The sequence below is a fragment of the Syngnathoides biaculeatus genome, chromosome 13 (genome assembly GCF_019802595.1).
Source record: "Syngnathoides biaculeatus isolate LvHL_M chromosome 13, ASM1980259v1, whole genome shotgun sequence".
Lineage (NCBI taxonomy): Eukaryota > Metazoa > Chordata > Actinopteri > Syngnathiformes > Syngnathidae > Syngnathoides > Syngnathoides biaculeatus.
This window is the reverse complement of record NC_084652.1, coordinates 10,685,081-10,706,276: the sequence shown is the minus strand read 5'-3', so window position 1 is coordinate 10,706,276 and position 21,196 is coordinate 10,685,081. Positions and strand designations below refer to the sequence as shown.

General features: G+C 43.0%; 3 protein-coding genes across 8 annotated transcripts in view; 1 reads left to right on the top strand and 2 right to left on the bottom strand.

Annotated features, from left to right (window-relative positions):
- Nucleotides 1–21,196, top strand: part of vwa5b2 (von Willebrand factor A domain containing 5B2) — a 52,638-nt gene that overhangs the window by 9,126 nt on the left and 22,316 nt on the right. For 3 of the 6 annotated variants that reach the window (XM_061840480.1, XM_061840484.1, XM_061840478.1), the window contains exons 1-2: nt 1,532–1,667; nt 17,716–17,941. The gene's annotated coding sequence lies outside the window, so the exon portion shown is untranslated. Of the gene's footprint in view, nt 1–1,531; nt 1,668–15,455; nt 15,543–16,568; nt 17,045–17,715; nt 17,942–21,196 lie in introns of those variants that run through there. The other 3 variants (XM_061840483.1, XM_061840482.1, XM_061840481.1) reach the window with 3 other exon arrangements.
- Nucleotides 1,456–9,320, bottom strand: chrng (cholinergic receptor, nicotinic, gamma). The gene is made up of 12 exons (XM_061840486.1): nt 9,220–9,320; nt 8,216–8,352; nt 8,085–8,129; nt 5,237–5,361; nt 5,007–5,162; nt 3,784–3,881; nt 3,344–3,544; nt 3,104–3,218; nt 2,918–3,032; nt 2,047–2,311; nt 1,836–1,969; nt 1,456–1,660 (listed from the first exon to the last, which is right to left on the bottom strand). The coding sequence occupies exons 1-12, from the start codon at nt 9,275–9,277 to the stop codon at nt 1,457–1,459; spliced, it is 1,653 nt and encodes a 550-aa protein (XP_061696470.1). The 5' UTR covers nt 9,278–9,320; the 3' UTR covers nt 1,456.
- prss56 (serine protease 56) lies at nt 10,434–16,384 on the bottom strand. Its single transcript, XM_061839575.1, has 13 exons — nt 15,989–16,384; nt 15,661–15,915; nt 15,335–15,524; nt 14,459–14,567; nt 14,176–14,332; nt 13,958–14,100; nt 13,658–13,817; nt 13,381–13,569; nt 13,058–13,249; nt 12,738–12,931; nt 11,172–11,715; nt 10,995–11,101; nt 10,434–10,892 (listed from the first exon to the last, which is right to left on the bottom strand). Exons 1-13 carry the CDS (start codon nt 16,107–16,109, stop codon nt 10,719–10,721), a joined length of 2,535 nt encoding a protein of 844 aa, XP_061695559.1. The 5' UTR covers nt 16,110–16,384; the 3' UTR covers nt 10,434–10,718.

Sequence of the window (21,196 nt, the reverse complement as noted above, 5' to 3'; positions counted from 1 at the left end):
GGGACCAAAGATTAGTTGGCACTGGTGGTGCCAGTTAGAACAATTGAAGTTCTCTAGAGGAAGGCAGAGATCGGAATAGCCTGTCAAAAATGCAACAGGAAAACATAACATTCTTTCATCTCTGCACCGGTTATTTATTTATTTATTTATTTCATCTACAAGACCTGAAAAAAAATATTGACAAACAGAAATGTTGGTCAGAGAAATTGTTTTTGGAACAATTCATTAAAGACTCCAAACTGGTGTGGTGCCCTCATGAGCCCTTTAATAAAACTGTACAGACAAGGAACATTTCAACCCTGTGAACGCTCACAAAAGTGGAACATGTACATGTACAGTAACACGTAATAATGTAACATATCAACCAACAATCTAAAACCATAACCCGATAATAAGACGCTATACTTTTGAATAACTAGCGACAAGCATTAAGGCTAAAATTACTCTCCCAAAATTCTGAGTCAAAAAAAAAAAAAAATTATGTGGGGAATGGGTGTCATTTAATTGCATCAAGTGTCAAATGACTGTACACTATATTTTGTTGGTATTTTCATTTTTATTGACATTTTGGCAGAGAATGTGTAAAAGTATCCTCAATGTTACAAATGATATAAGCGTGTGGTTGAGTTTGATTCTCTCTCTAAATAGAAATTATCCATCTATCCAACGACAAAAGTGCATTTAACTACTTGCCATTTTTTGTGACAGTTTCAGGAAAATTGTTGCAAAATGCCTAATAAAAAAAAACCAACAAATTTTTGCCAGGGTTTAGACAATTTTAGGCTGATTTGGTAGCAGCTAGCTAGCCACCCACTAAAGTTAGCATCGAGTATTAGCATAGTGACTCACTGCTCCTTCTTGTCAAATGGAATAAACGAAAAGAACTCAAAACACATGACAGCTGTCACAGGAGATCCAAATAAAAGTCCTTTCACAAAAAGATGGTGGCAACTGGGTGAAATTCAAGCCCTATTTTTCTGTCAACATTTTATTTAAGAGGTTAGCTTGCACTGTGAAGTGAAAATCTAGTCATGTGTAAACTTTCCAATATGGAGAGTACCCATCAGAGAAACATTTGAGAAATGAAGCTATACCATCAGATGATTACTTTTATTAATGGCAACAATTCTGAACATTGACCTATAACTGCACCATAAACTTGAACAGATTAAGAAAATTGAAGGTTTTATGACTTGATTTAAGACTTGCTTAACCCAATTAATGGCTTACTTGAAATTTAGTGGCGACTTGGCTTGAATTTTGCTTCTTTTAGGACTTGCTTTAAATTTGATGAAACAGATTTGAGACTTTCAGATATTGTATGTGACTTACCCCTGCTTACACCGCTTTCAATATTATTTATTTTTTACAGCGGCACACAATGACCGACACTGACGTATAGGATTTAACTTTAAAAGGATTCACATGGTGACCCACTTCACCCCAACAGGTCCACTCACGGCCTGGTATCGAGTACCTCCGTGAGATTGTTGGTTATGGGAAGGTACTTCTTGGGATCCCCCAAGAAGGGATGAGAAGGAGGCTGGTTGAAGTGGCCCAACAGGAAGATCGCAATGGTCCCGACAAAAAAGAGCAGAGCCATGAAAATGAAGCAGACCCTGTCAATGACCCGAGCAACCCGAATCCACTCTTCATTCTCCTGAAAGGTACAACAAGATTATTACTAGTTACGGTCATGAGTGATTTCTGTCTAAATTCTGTGCTTCCAATTTTCTGTTCCAAACAAAGCAAAGACCATAGGATAAGGTGTGGAAGACCTTGACTAGCTCTGACATCACCATTATCAAAAATTATAGTGGTAGAAAGCAACTTACGTTTTGAAAGTTGTTGTCCTGTTTTGTCATCTCAGCGATTTGTGTACACGAAGTGACACATTGCTTGAGTTCAGGGGCAGCTTTGGCCAGGCTCACACTCAGTTGCTCTGCCGTTACCCCTTCGAGGCCTTTGTCTAGGTTCAAAGCAAACCTGATATCAACGCCCTCAAAAGTACGATGTTAGTAGGAACCAACTCATCAGCATACTTACTCAACGTCTCAAACACTGACTTCATAAGTCCGTTTCTCTCTCTGAGTCGGGCAAACATGAGTTCAGTCCGAGCTGTTTTCAGTTTATATTCCTCCGCCTTATTAATCAACATCATCGAGCTGTGGCGCCGGCATGGGACCAGGTGTACTTTGTTGCTATCGTTGACTTGAGTGTCACCATTGACGGTTTTAGCGGAGGTGTCGTGATCTGGCATCCAGGGCTGCATGTGCATCCTCAGCAGCTGAGGCAGAACGTTCAGAAATATCTGAGGAGGAAAGCAATGCATGATTATCCACGGATGGTTGCATCCTTTTATGTGTTACATATTTCAAGGCATAGTTATCCATTTACAGTATATGCTACTTAACCTGTTCTCGGATAGGATAGAGCACAGGCTCAACCGAAGATAGAGAGGAGGGACATTAGTGGGAAAATATATCAGTCAATGGCGGCACGGTGTATCAGCTGGTAAACCGTCGGCCTTACAGTTCTGAGGACCCGGGTTCGATCCCGGCCCCACCTGTGTGGAGTTTGCATGTTCTCCCCGTGCCTGCATGGGTTTACTCTGCGTACTCCTATTTCCTCCCACATCCCCAAAAACATGCAACATTAATTGAACACCCTAAATTGCCCCCCGGTGTGATTGTGACTGTGGCTGTTTGTCTCTATGTGCCCTGCGATTGGCTGGCAACCAGTTCAGGGTGTGCCCTGCCTCCTACCCACTGACAGCTGGGATAGACTCCAGCATTCCCCGCGACCCTCGGCAAAGAAAAAGGTTGGATGGATACCAGTCAATACTCTCAGCCGGTTATTAAATTTAAAGATTCCTTTCCCAAGTGTGATATTTAGACCCAGTGACAGATGGCATCACCTTTCTGACTTTGTCCGACATCACGTGAGTGTTTGGAGTTCTCAGGGAGACATTGAGATTGATCACACAGTTCATCACCACCATGGTTGTCACAGACATCACGAACATGAGATACCTGTGGTGGAAGATGAACGCCATCTTAAGGTGTAAATGAAATTTGTCATCTGAAGTTACGCTCAGGCTTACTTTACAATAAGAGGAACCGCCTTGGATGTCTCCGGAACCTTTCTGGCAATGAGGAGGAGGAACACAGTTTGGCCAAGAAGAGTGGCAATAGACATGGTACATTTCTGACCACCGGCTGCGGGAGAGACAATATCAAATATGAGTGTCAACTGCGCCGTGATCTGAAGAGAAGCTTCATCATATGTTGCGCTAAAACAAATTTCCTGCACATTGCACAATTGAGGAGAAAAAAAGAAAGACCTTTGGCGGGTAGGTAATAAACCAGCAGGCAGAGAGAAGAAAAGAGCACGCAAGGAACGATGATGTTGATGATGTAGAAGAGGGGCTTTCTCTGGATGATGAGGAAATAGACCAACTCTTGGTATTCCAGGTCATCCTTGGTGTACTGGTTGTTAATCACCTTCTTCGCTGGCCTGTGTTTAATGACCCATTCTCCATTTTCTAGTGAAGGTAGAAAACAAAGCAAAACAGTTTGGTGTTGTCGTAACATAGATGAAACTTCTTAATTGCCACCAATTTCAAGTAACACGACGGACCAACTAAGCTGTGCTTTATTGGCCACGTTGCTATGGCAATGACAACTAAATGTGGATTCAAAATGGGGAATATAAGATAAAACGACTGCATTTATTGTGGGTATAAGTGAAGAGAATATGTGCAGTGGCATTCATGTGCTGGACCTGTAAAAGCCTCGGGGTCAATATCAACCCACTCCAGAGTTTGGTTTTCCTCCTTTTTCAGAACAAGTTCAATCTCATTGGCACTGTAGGTCTGGGAGCTGCACACAAAGACAAGACGTATGGTCTGCCAGCACAATGAAAAACAAACATTTATTTCCTTTCACAAGACAGCAACGTGAAAAGCGACCTTGAATGGTACTTTTGTCTCCGGTTTGGACACCGCGAGGTCTATTGCGGCACAAAGACAAGCTGACGTGGGAACGGGCTGCCTGTAACCAGGATTCTAGATGAACTGGAGTCAGAAGTCTAGAATAGATTTTTCTTTTTTTTTGCAGGGGGAACCAAACCCATTTATATTTGACTAACCTCCAAAAAGGACACTCTTGACATAACTTAAGATTGAAAATGTATATGTTTATCATGAATGGCACTGTTGATGATACCAATACATTTTTTTTTTTTAAACATTGGCTTCCTCCAACAATGTAATGGCATGTACTTAAGATTCTCTAAATTGTACCTAGGTGCGAATGTGAGTGTGACTGGATAGATTTGCTCAGCGATTGGATGGCGACCAGTCCCAATTTCTTGCCCACACTCAGCTGGGGTGGGATGTTTCATTCCTGCATTATGCGAAAATGCAGTACATTCTATATTTCCCTTCTTCAGCTATGGTACATAGATATTGTACTGTATCCATGTGTACATTTCTTTCAGTATATCAATTTGCTGTCATCATAGTCAGCAAATTATAAAATGATGACATATTTAATGACACAAATTATATCGCGAGCTCCTCTGTGAGCATCACATCGGATCTAAAAGTCATACACACCCTTGTTCAAGTAGGTGTTTTTTTTGTGATTTTAAATGAGATGAAGAATCAATTTCAAGACTCATACAAAAGTTTATCCAGCATTAATGTGGTCCAAAACTCTTTCACAACTCGATTTGAGAGGGAAAGTGAAAATGAACAGCTGAAATAATGTGGTTGCACAGAGATATGGCTGTGTTCAGAATTAAGATTTTGTTTACGCTCCAATTCTCCAGAGTCCTTCCTCATCAGTTCAATAAAGATACAATTTGGTATTAATGCAGATCTATATAGGAGTATATTTGCAGCAATTCATTGGAAGCACAGTTGTCTTGAAAATGTTCTTGCTAAGTACAAGGGATCTTTAGTTAGATGCTCATAATCAGTCAACATTGAGCTCTCCACTCACCGGAACACCATGGTACAATTCTGCCAGTCGAAGGGGAAATAGTTGACAGTGATGGCACAGGCGCTGCGGTAGATAGCGGGAGGCAACCAGTACACGCAGCCGTCAGGAGACACCAGCGCGTTGCAGTACAGAGCTACTTCGAATTGTCCATCAACACTGCACATATGGTGAGGAACCTTTAACGTGGACACCTGTGATAGTTGAGCGTGAGTTGGTGGAATGAATCTGACTTGTTCTCCAGGATAATGTCGGGAAGCCAGATATGTTTGGAGGGGACACGTAGCTGCGACGTGATGTTCTTATATAAAGATGACCTGGGCAGTCTGTCCCACCTGAGCCTGTAGTCGCACCATTTCTATGAGGAGAAGCAAGTAGACGTTTATAGCAGCAGAGTTTATTGTGTGAATTTTCAAACGCCTCCCCCCCCTCCCCTGAAATGAATGATGTAGCCTCCCCGAAATAAAAACATTGTTTGTTTACTGTAATGTGGATTTTTCAGAACAAAAATAGCACATCCTCACTAGCACCGTGGGCGTGACGTAGCCCATCCCAGGTAACTCTGGGCTAGAGGCGCCGTGCACCCTGAACTAGTCACCTGACAATCGTAGGGCACATATAGATAACAAACCATTCGTACTCACATTCACACATATGGGCAATTTAGAGTCTTCAGTTGACCTACCACGTGCGTTTTTCAAATGTGTGAGTAAAACGGAGCACCCCGAGAAAACACAGGGAAACATACTATACACTCTCCACACTGGGGAGGCTAGATTTGAACAGGGGTACTTAGATATGGGATGGAGATCTCCTAACGAGTTGCCCACGGTGCCGCTAATATTCATCCATCCATTTTCTTTGCCGCTTATCCTCACGAGGGTCGTGGGGAGTGCTGGAGCCTATCCCAGCTGTCAACGGGCAGGAGGCAGGGTACACCCTGAACTGGTTGCCAGCCAATCGCAGGGCACATACAGACTAACAACCATCCGCACTCACAATCACACCTAGGGACAATTTAAAGTGTCCAATTGACCCCTCCGTACAGGGCACTTAACCACGCCTCCTGAAGTGACATCACGCCATGTGTGCTGACGTAAGACAAATAGTAAAAATGGCAAATACAATACAATACATTCTGAACTGAGACAGACTCCATGCTTCTGATTTCATTCAATCATTCACACGTAGCAATGTTATGCTAGCGGAGAACGTCTCATTCATTTATACGAGACGTGTATTAAAAATCAAATTTAGGGCATATCTTCGCGCGAACACAGTCTGGTTAAGTTTCGGCCGCGAGCCAGCAAGAAATCGATACGTTTGTGGAGTCCGATCATCGCTAAATATCGCTCAACAAAGAATAAGTGTGTCAATCGTTCACACGTAGCGGTGTTATGCTAGCGGAGAACGTCTCATTCATTTATACGAGACGTGTATTAAAAATCTAATTTAGGGCATATCTTCGTGCAAACACAGTCTGGTTAAGCTTTGGCCGCGAGCCAGCAAGAAACCGACACGCTTGTGCAGTCCGATCATCGCTAAATATCGCTCAGCAAAGAATAAGTGTGTCAATCGTTCACACGTAGCGTTGTTATGCTAGCGGAGAACGTCTCATTCATTTATATGAGACGTGTATTAAAAATCAAATTTAGGGCATATCTTCGTGCAAAGACAGTCTGGTTAAGCTTCGGCCGTGAGCCAGCAAGATAGCGACACGTTTGTGCAGTCCGATCATCGGTAAATATCGCTCAACAAAGAATAAGTGTGTCAATCGTTCACACGCAGCAGTGTTATGCTAGCGAAGAACTGCTAATTCATTTATACGAGACATGTATTGAAAACCAAATATAGGGCATACCTTCGTGCAAACATATGTGTTCCGGTTGATATTAGATGGATTTAGTTGATGATGCGGTCTTCCACAAAGTTTGATCCATCGAAGGCATTTGTCGTACTGGGTCTTCGGTTTTGGAAAGGGTACGAATCGAACTCCACCAACTAGCCTTTCAGGATACCTGTCGTCACTATTACAAAGTCCGTGACTACACCTCTTAACCATATTTTTTGTTAAATAACCCAAATACGCGATAAAACGCTAACTAAACCTATACTGGACCATGCAATGTTGTCTGAGAAAATGGCGGGAGCAAAAACGGGCTTTGGTTTATGCAGATCTCTGGCCTCTGATTGGTCAGTGACGCGGATTGCGCAATATCCACGGAGGGGTCAATTAATGTTGCATGATTTTGAGATATGGGAGGAAACTGGAGTGCCCGGAGAAAACCCACGCAGGCACGGGGAGAACATGCAAACTCCACACAGGCGGAGCCGGGATCGAACCCGGGTCCTCAGAACTGTGAGGCCGCTTTACCAGCTGATCCACTTTTCCGCCCGCCGCTGATATTGTACTTTATAAAAATATAAATTGCATTATTAAATAGAATACAAAAAAATATTTTGTGCATCGTTCAGTGCTCACCTTAGCCACCGGGGGCAGTATAATACAATAATGCAGAATAAAAACGTAGAATAGTTTCAGAACTACTGTCCTGGGAGTCACTATATTGCAGTAGTATGTTGTTTTTCACAGAGGATTAAGAAAGTATGCCTGAGAGTATTGTGATATTGTCTATGTTGCTCCACTGTTTGTGTTTATTGGTTAGTTATGCAACTATTGATGGTGTTTGTTAGCCCTTCAATGGCTTTTTTCATGATTTGTTAGCATTTACCAAATGGGGGCATTCTTAAGGCAAAGTTTGTCTGTAAATACAGATGACATATTTAATGACACAAGCTGTAATTATCTTTCTTTTATTTTAGTGTGATAGTAAACCTCAACAGGGAGTGTAAGTAAATAGCTTGAAGACGATTTTTTAAAGATGTGTTCCATCTGTCAAAATGCTCCTTATTGGGAAGTGAGTTGAGTGGACAGGCACAAAACAGCCGTCATATCTCAAGTTTGTGTGAAAAAGTCAAGGCTTTTTTTTTTAAATAAATCAACACAATGGTGGCTAAAAAAAAAAACCTCACAAGTTTGGTCCATCAAGTTTTAGAAGGCATCAAAATAAAGCAGATTACCATTTCGATCCAAACACTAGTCGTCAGGACTTCCTCCTTTTCATTCTGAGGAGAGATGTTCATTATCATTCCTGTATCATCTGTAAATATGACTGTGCCGAGTGAGGATCCTTTCAAAAAGCTTTTCTCACCAGGGAGATGAGGTTGGTAAGGGTCATTTTAATGCCCACCTGAGTGACATCCCCAGTATTCTCCACGGGCCGCACGTTCTTGTTGTACCCTTTCATTAAGTCCTTGAAAAGTTCCCCTTCGAGGTTGAGGGCTGATGCTGCACACGAACACACACACCAGACACATTAATGTCGTTTATAGGATGGATGAGGAGTTAGTCCACAGTCTTCCAAAGATTGTCATTCCTTTCCATATTTGAAGACCTTAACCCCAAAAAATCCCGAAATAATATCTTTCTCTCTTCTGTCGTCCTTCTGTCATTTCGATTCCAATTCTGGGTATTGTGCTGCTGTAGCTGCATTAACTAATGAGAACCTATTAAAATATCATAAATTTGGCTTTTATGAAGAATGCAGCACAAAGCTATGACTGACACTGCCTCGAGCTACTTTATTAATTTACCTAAATAGCATGGGTGGAACAAAATATCGATATCAAAATGTATCTTTTATTGTTTTTGATTATTGTACTGTATAAATACACAGGTGTTGACTACTGTAATGTCCAAGTACTTCGTTTTTACCTTGATCCACATATGGAATGCATACCAGTTTTATTAGACATAAGTCGTGCTTGTGGTCATTATGTTGGTTCTTGGAGAGCTGGTGTTAGGTCTAAAAATTTGAGAACCAAAATGCTTGGATATTTTCTCACATGTATTATGATATCGTTAGCATTAAAATATTGTGACTATCATGTTGGATCAAATTACACTGTAAGTTTTAGTTTGCAAATATTGTAGCTGATTGGTGTTAACTTGTAACTTGCTGTAAGTGGGCTCTGTCCACTGTTAATATAGTAACAACAGAATGAACAAAACAGATTTGACCGCAAAACGCACTCCACTTAACACGTCATAAATATAGTACAACACAACAGGTCCATTTGGACATCACGCCACAATGAAACGCAACAGTCTCTGTGTTGGAATGAAATGCGCACCAGACGGCAAATTAGCTCTTACCTCTTGCGGAAATCATAAAAATCTTCACGAGGATTGACACACAGAGTGGAGAATGCATTATTGTGCGATTATGCGCTGAACCGCCTGACAAAACTACGATCGCAGACTTGCATGCTACTTAATGGACCAAGTGGGATTCTGCCTTTGTGTTCATGTGCGTGCGTGTATGTGTAAGATTGTGTGTCTGTGTGTGTTTCCCAGCACAAGTCTGCTATAATTCCAGTACTGCATTGTCAGCTGTTACAACAACAACACACACACAGACACAACTATTTGCCAGCCAGGCATCTACATTAAGCAAACAAACCTGCGAAAGACAAATTTAGCACAAAAGCCAGCTAGAGTCTTTAGTAAACAACAACAAGAATGAACCCTGGGGGAAAAAAAAAGGGCGACAGTCGAGTAAATGTGTGCTAAATGTGGCTTATTTGCCGGCAGTATCTGTGAAGGCTATTCAAGCTTGGAGGAAATTGAGTTATGTTGCTGGCAAATTTGTGGCTCGCTATCGCTATCATAAAAATACACATTCGGCACACTTTCCAAACACCTCCAAACCTGAGGGGGAAATGTCGCTGATGTGTCCGGTGTGATTGCTGTGTGCGTTTACAGCTATAACACATATCATGATTTAGGGTCTCGAGCTGAACCAGTTAGACGAGTGTAAAGACTCTTTGCCACAGACCGGCATTGCTTTGGTCCATTAGTTAAGCGGGAACTAGGAACCTTTGAAATTGCAATTTTTCAATTTGGCTGCTCACAACAAGAAAATGTCATCCTAATTTGACTTCCTGTTGTAGTTCCCCATCCTGGAACAGAAGCCGTTTACAGCAGCTGCTCTGGTGATGTTCATGCTTACTCTTAAATGGTTGATGGGATGAGTTCAATGTTGGGTCACAGTGGCAGGCAATCAGTGCTGATTTACAGAGTGGGAGTTGTGGTCGAGACAGAACCATTGATACCTTCCCCCACAACCCCCCACTTCACCCCGCTGTAAATGACTGCCGAATTAGCGGCAACGCTAGCAAAAACATCTTCCATCTAACATTTGCTCTGGAATGACAGGCACCTGTGTGCTATAGTGTTAATAAGAGTTTTATACACACGTCATTCATGTATATACGTTTGCTTTTACAAAAATACACTTTTTTTTTCTTTTGTACAAATAAATAAGAAATGAATAACAAATGTCTTCACAAGAGGCTCAACCTTTGTAAAATACTTTCTGACAAGAAGAAGAATAGAATAACTTATAGTTTTGTACATATTTATAATTTAGACAAGGTTGTTGTGAGGGCTAGTTGATAGCTGGATAGATACATTCATAGTTTTTAGGTAGAGCCACAATTTGGGTCTCAAACAATGAATCCTATTGAAGGATACGCTCCACATTATGAAACAACAACTTTGCTTTTGAGTCTCATGACCGGGGTCCTCTGAGCCCACCATCACTTATTTGAGTCTGCAGTCTCTCGCTGTTTCGTCTTGTGGTTGCGTTGACGTTAAGTCTTGAGGGCCTCCAGCGCTAAGGAGATGATCCTCGGCACACTGCGGTAAAATGATTCGTTTTCGAGGCCAACAAGACTGTAGAATGTCAGAGGTCGTCCTCCCACAACAGCTTTGACCTTTGCTTGATAAAGTCCTCGATCGTTTTTGGAGCTCAGATCAACTAAAACCTGCAACCAAAGAGAATCACAAACAAAAAAAAACTGAGATAAACATCCCACATTCCACTAAATTAACACGTCTTAATCTTGTCGTTGTGAAGAATAAATTACCTCCTGGAAGCTCATACGAAGATTCTTGTTTGGGATACTTAGCACCCAGTGGTATGAGTCTCTCACTTGACTGACTTGTTGTGAACTCTCTCGAACACCAGGACAAACTGCGAGAGCAATTCAAACGTTTTAGAGGATCAATTGACGTAAAATTCCGATCTGTCAGAGCAGGCTTACCTTTCCCACCAGGTCCTGATGTCTGTCTCTTACTCAGAAGGCTTCTTTGCTTTCTGAGGGGACTTAATGGATTACTGGCATGCAGTGTTTCTCCGGGCTGCGATGTTTTTGCGGGATTTCCTCTATTAATTGGGGAAAGTGTCGTTGATACTGAACCAGTTGATTCTCCAAGATTATCCAATTTGTCCACCATCCCATCAGGTGGAGGGACAAAGGTTTCACTTTGTGTCTCATCACTGGTCAACATTTCACCTGGTGTCTTTAATTTCTCAATCTCTGCCCTTAGGGCTGCTAGAAGTGACAAGGCCTTCTGGGATTTGGGTAAAGAGGAAGGACCATTTTTGGTTTGGGGTCCTGTGGTAGACGTCGCAGGAAGATGAGGCTTGGAAGATCTTTCTTTGAGATAGGATGGGTCCAAGTGGAGAACTGGTGGAGCAGATTTGGAGTTAACTTTGGAGAGCAAAGCTGAGATGATATTTTGATATTCCTTCTCAAAATGAAGAACCAAGGAGTCCCCTGCCTGAAAGAAATGGATCTGGATCAGCTGCTGTACAAACAACATAAGATGCAAATAAATACTTTACAATGATTGTCTTTTTTTAAAGGGTTACTGTACTGCACTGTTTTGCTATTAATGTTTGTGAAGCCATCCTTCCATTCATTTTCTGAGCCACTTATCAACACAAGGGTCGTGGGAGAGCTGGAGCCTATCCCAGCTATCTTTAGGGAGGAGGCGGGGTACACCCTGAACTGGTTGCCAACCAATTGCAGGGCACACAGAAACAAACAACCATTCACATTAACATTCACACACTTTCACCGGGCAATTTAGACTCTTCAATTGACCTACGATGCATGTTTTTGGGATGTGGGAGGAAGTGGCCGGAGAAAACCCAGACAGGCAAGGGGAGAACATGTAACCTCAACACAGGTGGGGCCAGGATTTGAATCCCAGTCCTCAGAACTGTGAGGCAGAAGCTCTAACCAGTCATCCACCATGCCTACTTGTTTAAGTTTGGAAAGTTAATTGATTTCTAATATTCCAATGCTGCGATGTTTTTATCGTCTTCTGAAGATTTGGCGGCCAACGTTGTGCTGCTGTGTAATGTATTGTGGGCTCCTGACATTAGAGCTCTTGTCACCTTGCTAATTTGGATGCATACACACTGGAAATGCTACACCGGGTTACCGAAATAGAAGCCATAAGGGCTGACAAAGATACCAAAATTTATTCGATTGTCTTTATCAGGATTTTATATCATTCCCTCCTTTCCTTTGACGTCTTTCTTTATGGAGTACGGTTTAACCATTAAAGTTGATATGAGACAACACAGTGACCAATAGATGCATAAATGTTTGTGTTCTAGCAAGGCAGTCCCCCCCCCACCCTTACATTTTACGAACTACAATGTTCAGGATCAACATTTTAAGTAATACTTGCAACAACAACAAAAAATAATAATAAAAACAAAAAGTGACAATGACAATTTTTATCAGTTCAGGACCCGATTTGAGTCTTCATTACTCTTTTTTTTTTAAAGCCAAACAGATTAAGGATATTGGTACCTGGAAGAAAATTGTTTCTTCCTGTCTGGATGACTGCGAGGAGCTATCTGTGGAAGTGTTGTTGGGCTGCTTCTCCATGTCCTCAGCGATGGTTACGAGGTAGTTTTCCCAGTCTTCTACGGAGGGACCCACTGACTTGAACAAATCTGGAGAGGAACCTTGCTCCTCTGGTTCCACAGCACCACCTTGCTGCTCTGCAATGAATAACACACCTGTTGCAACAGGAGCTATTCTGTTTTAGTACTCATGGGATCCATGGTTATGTATTTTAAGCTTCAAGGGACAATGGAAGCACGTCACCAGTTTTTCGGACTATGTACCTTTAATCTGCGGAAGACCATGATTCCCACCCACGTCCCTCTTGGCTCTGCTGGGAAGAAAAGCAGTGCTGTAGATGTGTTCCACCAGTTGAGGAAGAGTCTGGGTGAAGAAAGTTAAATCCACGTTGTCCCGGATGTAGTCTTCGGCGCTCTGGAGCAAGTCCAGCAGAGTCTGCAGGAACGAACGCAGCTCTGTGTGCAAGGTGATGAGTTAAAAAAAAAAAAAATCACAAATAAACCAAAAAAATTGTGTCCCTCATTGAAGATGCTACAATATCCCGATTGCATATTGTAGTATATATTTTTGGAAGAATGTGACTTACGGCACTTCTTGAATCGGGTGAGACATTTTTCCTCGGCCATTCGACTGCAAGTGCTGCTCGACTGGCCCGGGGGGCACGTGATGGCGTAGAAGCGACAAAGTGTGCCGAACTCTAATCTTCGCTCGTCTTCTGTCATTTCTGTAGTTTTTAGAAGCTCGGGGCATGTCGGCTCCCGGCTGCCAAATGCCTCTACGAAGGAGGAACAAACAGATGTTGATGCTCGTTGTCAGTTTCCAGATATTACAACATTTTTTGTTGTTTCTTGCTCCAAACGTACTCTGTATTTCAACCTGAATCCAATCAGAATATGCAGACACACGCGTGTAAACACCGGGCTTGCCCTTCTCCCCGCATCCATCTCCCCAGGAGGTTATACCATGTAGCTGAAAGCGGCCCGAAATTCTGTCCTGGTAGATCAGTGGGCCTCCAGAGTCACCCTACAGGAGTCACAAAGGCAGAATAACTATGTGCACCATCCTATAAATGAAACCTATTTTAGCAAAGTACTTTAGAAACTACACATACTTAAGTGAATTTAATCAATGAAAATCACCATCGTCTTGGTTGTGTTGCCCACCTGACAGGAGTCGATCCCTCCTGATAAATAGCCGGCACACAGCATAGTGTTGGTGACCAGCTCTTTGCCCAATGCATTCTTACAGGTGTTCTGAGGCAGTAGGGGCACTTTGGCTTCCATTACAATGTCAGCGGATGGGCCATCTACATAGATAATGTGCATTATTGGCCTCTGGAAAACATACAGGTCGTGACCTTAGCATAAATGATGATATTCACCTTCATAAAGGGAGCCCCAGCCTGCCACCAGACAAGGGCTACCAGTTGGGGGCTCATTCCCAGAAGGCAAACACACTGGGGTGACTCGGTCAGACAGAACCACTGGAGATGTCAACTCCACAAGGGCGATGTCATTGTTAAACGTCTTTGGGTTGAACTGTAACATATTCAAGATATTTTACTGTTGACTGAGGGTCTGAATTGACAATAAGGAGCAAATTCTATGTCGACCCTGAACTTTTGGTATATATATATATATATATATATATATATATATAGCTACCTTAGGATGAGGGATGATGCGGTTGACTTTGAGAACTTGCTCATCAGGGTCGGTCTTGGTGATGTCAAACTCTCCCACCACGGCCGTCCAATAGCTTTCGCTTCGGCTCCTGTGTGGGCAAAGAATCAAGGTCAATATTTTGAATACCCTTCTTGTGTGCCCAGTCTGACCACCGGGGGGCAGTATGAAACAGTGCAAGTGACTTAGTAAGTTGCTTTTCAAAGAGGATAAAGAATATATCCATGTGATTATTGTTACATTTGTGTTCAACTATCCATTGTTTGACAGTAAACTTCAATTGCTTGAATAGTGTATATATATATATAAAATCATTATTTTTTTTTGGGGGGGGGGGATGAATTGTTCACTATTTGCTGGCCTGCTGCTTATTGTGATGCCATGAGAATTCATTCAGTTTTACTTAATTGCTTTGAAAATTGTGGGTGGTGGGTTTCCTCCGGGCACTCCGGTTTCCTCCCACATTCCAAAAACGTGCGACATTAATTGGACACTCTAAATTGCCCAAAGGTGTGATTGTGAGTGCGGCTGTTTGTCTCAATGTGCCCTGCGATTGGCTGGCAACCAGTTCAGGGTGTACCCTGCCTCCTGCCCATTGACAGCTGGGATAGGCTCCAGCACTCCCCGCGACCCTCGTGAGGATAAGCAACAAAGAAAATGGATGGATGGATGCTTTGAAAATTGATGAATTCTGACAGGCAGAACAATTAAATGGTCTCACACTACTTGGCATAGTAGAATTAATTTTAACTTGAGAATTTTTGGTTTAGTGTTATAAGATTTTGTACTGTAAAATCTGCATCTACGAAAGTGTCCGGTGAGCGTATTGTTTGTTTGAGGAACTCTGCACACCCTTACCCAGCAAAACAGTGTGCTGCGGTGAGCACCCAGGAGCTCTCCACTAGGACTCCTCCACACATCAGTCCACCCTCTAGCTGCAGATTGACTAACCAGGGCCAGCTGCCTGGCGGCGCAGAGGACCCGCCCACGATCCTGGAACGAGGCTGGGTTACGTTGTGCAACGAAGATGACCTCTGACCACACACTGCTGCGGGGACAAACACAGGTGGATAATCGGGAAGTGTCACTAATTCAAGTAGCCGTAACTAAGCAATACGAGCTCTTTGCCTATGACAGTAAAAAATGGGTTTATCTACATCAGACGTTTGCAGTAGTTCACTCACCCTGGACATGCGTCTGAGTGGCGGGTTCCAGGTTCTGCATCGTGTTAAGCAAGCTGCACTGGAGGACACGAGCGCCGCAACTCTCTCCCATGATTCTGATGCAGCTCTCTTTGTCCATGCTGCCGGCCTGGCAGCGGCGTTGGTAGAAAGCACAGGCCTGGCTAAGGGCCCAACTCCGTTCGGCTTCGTCTTGAAGCTTCTGGGCCTCGACGATGACATCGCAGCTGGGTTCTGATAAGGCGTTGGGGGGAGAAGCTGGTGGAGCGCAGATTGTGGCGTCAGTGGTAATGGGTTATTCTGAGAGAGCCAGGATGAATGCTGGTCTTACTGCAAGATCCAGAGGGCTGCCCGCAGTCCTGAAACAAGCAGGGAGCACAACCCCTGCAGCCAGCCTCCGCTCGACTTCTCTCGGATGATGCTCGGTCCAGAGCGGACAGGGCACTGGTCATGGCTGCCTCCAGAACCACCGTGCCGCGATCAGACAGAGCTACAGTAGACAAAGACAGAAACCAAACATTAAAGAGAGTCCAGTTGGAAATAGCTACTTTGTTATTTTGGCCAGTTATATTTCCATTTACAGAAATCTGCACCGTAGCTTAATTTATGATTCCTGAAAAGGGGCGTTTATATCTTCAATTGTAGTCAATCAAACATATCTTCAATTACAATTACATTTCAGTTGCACATATTGATAATTCACCCAGGAGATATTTGTAACTGAATTGCCAAAGTGACGTCATTCGTCCTTTGTGAAATGACACTGCAGATATCTGAAACTCCAATTTTGGATGGGAACAATGTAGTTGCAGATATCTAAAATTTCTCTTTGACTTGGCAAAACTGAATTGCTGATACTGTATCGGCAAAAGTTAAAAGTGAAGTTGACAGTCATGTTCACTTTTTCGATTACATACAACTTAGCTAAAAAATATGTCCTTTTAATGTGACTTTACTCAAAGCCATCTTCAAGGTTTTGATGCTTTTTAGTCTACAAGGTAGCAAGTTATGTCCATCATTAGAGGAAATCTGACCAGGTTTTCACAAATTTTAGTCCCAAGAAACCAAAGCAGCTTTGTGAACGGCTCGCCCTTTCTTTTTCTTCTGATGCGGCTCTTTGAGCTTGTTGGCAGCGCGTCGGGGAGGCTAGCTCGCGCTCAATGCGCCGCCGAGGCTTTCGACAGACACACTTCAATCGGGCCGCCGGCCCTGCTGCTCCCCCCTCCGCGCCCGACAACATCACAGGAAGGACACTCACAACAGAAATGTTGATTGAAGTACTTAATTAGAGGGCTGGCGCTGAGCGGGCAGAGGCTGGCAGGCATGGATGGACGGACCCAGGGGGGGCACGGACAGGCAGCCCACTGGGAGGTTTGGCCCTCGCAGCGTGAGTTAGGAACTCTCAAAGATTTGCTCATCAGTTTTGCTCTTGAAACTTTACATCCTCATTTTAAATGGGATAATATTTCATCGCTTTTACCAGGGGTTGTACACAAGGGTGATGAAAGCAAGACATTTTTAACACTTTGTGTTGATGGGTAATTTGAAAATGTAAGTCACCCACGTGAGGACTGATAATAGTATTTATTCGTGGGGTAAAAAAAATGGCATTTACAAAATTTGGACATGAGATTTTGGGCCGACGCCAGCGCAATGTTGTTGCAATGAGTCGAGTCCCATGAGAGATCATCAGGTGTAGTGTTTGTTCAACAACAAATGCCACCAAGGTATAGTACAGTAAATGGTGTCATTCATTCAAGAGTAATGCCCATGTGTTCAAATAAAAGTAAATTGAGCCAAGATGGTCATTATTTCATTTGATACAACTTTTGTCACATTTGATGTTGTACCATGAGATTTTCTGAATGTAAAGTATGAATCTTGGCCCGAGTTGGGAAGCACAGGTCTAAGGTACAAAAGTAACATTTTACTGATCCTGAACCAGAAAGGCTCTCCATGCTGTACGTAATTAATATCAACAGTATCATCAGCGTTGTGTAGTGCTTTATCTTTTAAAACCATCAGCTAACTTTACTGTTTTGACTCCTATTTTTGCAGCGGTGAGAGCTGAGTGTTTACCTTTGAGTGCGCTCTGGGGCATCCTGTAGACTTCTCTGCCAGCCGGAGCTGCCACTAAGCAGTCCAAGCCCGTGAACAGGATCGATACGAGTACGAGCATGGTGTCAGAACACGGGACGTCCGGTGACGACGGCCAGGAGACACGCCGGGACGCCGGAGAGAATGCCGAGATGATGCTGGGCTGCTGCGGCCTGACCGTATCCAGGTTGGTGTCCCTGCAAAAGACTTTCCCCTTCCTCCTGATTGTCTATGGCACAGTGCATCTGTCTGTAATTTTAGGTAGAGGAACAATAAGTGCGTCCTGATTGCTCCACTGGTATATATTGAGTCTCCAGGGGAAGACCAGAATGGGGGAGGGAGAGGCAAGGGGAGGGGAGGGAGAGATGCTCCCATGCAGGGCTAATACACAAACACATGAATTCATTAAGACTGTGACAGCAAATCGGGCAAAACTTGCCAAGGCTGGACATCACAAAGAGGTTTGGTTCTGTGAAAGGAGACACACGGGGAGGGGGCGGCAGGAGGGGGGACAACGGCGGGCTGATTGGCTGGGCGGCAGGCAAGGGAGTGGTGTTTGAATGAATTAATGGGAGAGGAAGAGGGAGAAAGTTAGAGCGATAAGGATATGGGCTGATGTGAAAATGGAGGGGAGGAATGCACCACGAACTGACCGGACGCGGCGTGAGCTCGTCAATCGGAGGGGGCGAGCCACGGGAGGGAGGCGGGGGAGGCGGGGGGGGGGGGGGTGAGACAGCGAGAGAGGGAAGTGTCTGCCATTCTCCGTGCCTCTCAAAGAGGGCATTGTACCCCGGTTTCTCTCTGAGGACGCCCGCATCAAAGGCGTCCCCCGGGCATCACTTGGCCGCCGCCTCCATTGATCACTTACACTCTTTTATCCCCCCCATTAAAATATTGTCAGTTCATATCACTTTTGTCTTTCTCTGCTGAACTCTGCTTTTGTTACATAAAGATGCCGTACACGAGTGCTTAGGAACATCAAGTGATGGATGTTCTTTTTATGTTACTCGTCACTGCATGCAACCAGCAGCGGATTTTTCAAACTACAGTGGCAGTTTTAACTTAAGAGTGATCAGACTTAGAAGTTTTTCAACATATTAGACATCTCGTGATTTTTTTCAAACGTTTTATTTGTTTTTCTTTTTTATTTCTTGCAAGCAAAATTGTTGGATACGAACGCTTAGATGGCGGCAACAAATGCATCTCACTTAATAACAAGCAGATGGGCTTCAAGCTCTTCGTTGTTTCTCCCACTTGTTTGCTGTCAAATACAAAGTTTAGGTTTTAAGCCTAACTCTTAACCCTTTCTATGACAGCCATTCACATATTTCCAGTCATTTTGTCTAATCACCCAAGACCCTCAAAATATTGCGTAGTGTGTACAATTTCAGCATTAAAACTACCAAAAGAAAGCATAGTCTCCTTTTTCACCAGGAAAAAAAAAGTTTGTTTCTACGCATTTCTAACCTTTTCGTAATCACCAGGTTGTTTTAAGTAAAACAATGGTTTTAGGACAAAAAGTGGCAAGGACTGGCATTTTATGAATGGGAAACATTTGCTTTTGGGACATCTCAAACTATCAAACAAAACTGCAAAAGGGCGTTTGATGGCAAAATAGTTTGTTTACAGATATATAATTCAGAAACACACCATGAGCAACACTGACATACTGTACTGCACGGATTGAGTTGAACGTCAGTGGCTGTTTCCTATTGTGCTCGTCATTCATTCCATGAGCTGCAACATCTATTCTCACACACGTTCTACTACCTCCCACTATGCCTACTCTCTTCATAGTATACATACTGAGGGCCATAAACTTGTCAGGCCTTCGTTATTGCCATTTCTCTCTTGGTAATTGACATGACAAGATCCATCCATCCATTTTCTTAGCCGCTTATCCTCATGAGGGTCGCCGGAGTGCTGGTGCCTATCCCAGCTGTCACCGGGCAGGAGGCAGGGTACACCCTGAACTGGTTGCCAGCCAACCGCAGGACGCATCGAGCCAAAACAGCTGCACTCAAAACCACACCAAGGGGCAATATAGAGTGCCCAATAAATGTTGCATGTTTTTGGGAAAAACAAAAAAACATGACAAGATTCACTCCCGAATCTTATTTTCTACTCAAAAACTGTGCTGATTTCAAATCCAAAATTATGTAACATCGCCATCTACAAGGAACTGTTAGTCATTACGATGATGTCCAAAACTGCGTATATTTCGTAGAAAAGCTGGGCCGAGGTCCTCCTTCATGGCTACCTGTTAAACACAGTATCTACTGTATTTCTGTGTCACTAAATAGCTGGATTTGTATAAATGCATCCTTAAAACATTTGCCAATAATCCACTAAGTTCTTCCTTGAAGCTCAAGATCCTCTCCTAACCATCATATTTTACTTTTTAACCGCATTAAAGTGAAAAAATGTATATTTCAAACGGCTGTTAATATGATGCAGTGGACGTCTTGCATAATAAAAGATCGTCTGCTTGGAGGTTACAGTAAATCAAATGCTAAGCAGCGCGATGATTGGTGAGGAGCATTTTTCCACAAAGTGAGAAGAAACAACACAATGCGCTACATTGAGGACCTTGACGACAATCGGGTTGAATAACACCCCGATATTGTCTTCGGTTATGAAACCATTTTCTCCCATTGTCTCGGGTGGAAAACAATTGAAATCTAGGTCAGTGGGGTACGCAAGGGAGAAGAAGAGCTTCCCAACGTGAGCGCAGACAAACACTTGAAGCCTCTGACAATAGTCAAGCAGCTCGTCTGCGTACGTCTCTATCGGGTCATTGTTAGCCTTGTGTTTAATTAGATCTATTATGAACTCAAAGTTTGACAGCAACTGCCTTTCAATGTGCACCAACCATCACTTTATGATGTTTACCAAAACCAAGTGATGATAATGAGCGACAGTGTTCCCTTGCTATATCGAGGTTCTTGTATTACAAATTCAGTGTAGTTTGCTTCCCCAAACCAACCAAACCCATAATAACATCGCACCCAATTCTGCATATAGTGTGATTTGGAGTGGATGCTGTAATTTTTGTAGGTGTTTTAAGATGAATGCTTCCTAGCATAAAACAATCAAATAAATAAAATTCATTGATACTTATTACAAGGATTAAAATGTTTATAATGTACAATGCTACTGTGCATTGCTATAGTGTTTCGGCGTTTGAAAGTTATTTAAGAGTACATAAGGTGTTTAAAAGAATATGGTTAATAAGGGTGGGGATGATTAATGAGTCTGTGGACGTTCCTACAGCTTTAAAATATGTATACATAATATAAACAAGTCACTACTTTGTGGGTTTCATCTATTGCATGGGGTGGTTTGGAACCTAACCTGATAAACGTGTGTAAAAAGGATTATTGGAAACACAATCTTTCATATCTAAAAACCCATTCATTGAGTAGACACATACAACGCTGGA

What these genes read in the sequence shown, in the direction of transcription:
- chrng (XM_061840486.1), bottom strand. Translation starts at nt 9,277, where the DNA reads ATGCATTCTCCACTCTGTGTGTCAATCCTCGTGAAGATTTTTATGATT. An exon ending in TTACCAACCTCATCTCCCTG is followed by an intron (nt 8,130 to 8,215) that starts GTGAGAAAAGCT and finishes ATCTCTCCTCAG; the next exon opens with AATGAAAAGGAGGAAGTCCT. An exon ending in GTCAGTGTTTGAGACGTTGA is followed by an intron (nt 1,970 to 2,046) that starts GTAAGTATGCTG and finishes CTTTGAACCTAG; the next exon opens with ACAAAGGCCTCGAAGGGGTA.
- prss56 (XM_061839575.1), bottom strand. Translation starts at nt 16,109, where the DNA reads ATGACCAGTGCCCTGTCCGCTCTGGACCGAGCATCATCCGAGAGAAGT. An exon ending in CTGGGGCTCCCTTTATGAAG is followed by an intron (nt 14,101 to 14,175) that starts GTGAATATCATC and finishes TTATCTATGTAG; the next exon opens with ATGGCCCATCCGCTGACATT. An exon ending in AAGAAACAATTTTCTTCCAG is followed by an intron (nt 11,716 to 12,737) that starts GTACCAATATCC and finishes TTTGTACAGCAG; the next exon opens with CTGATCCAGATCCATTTCTT.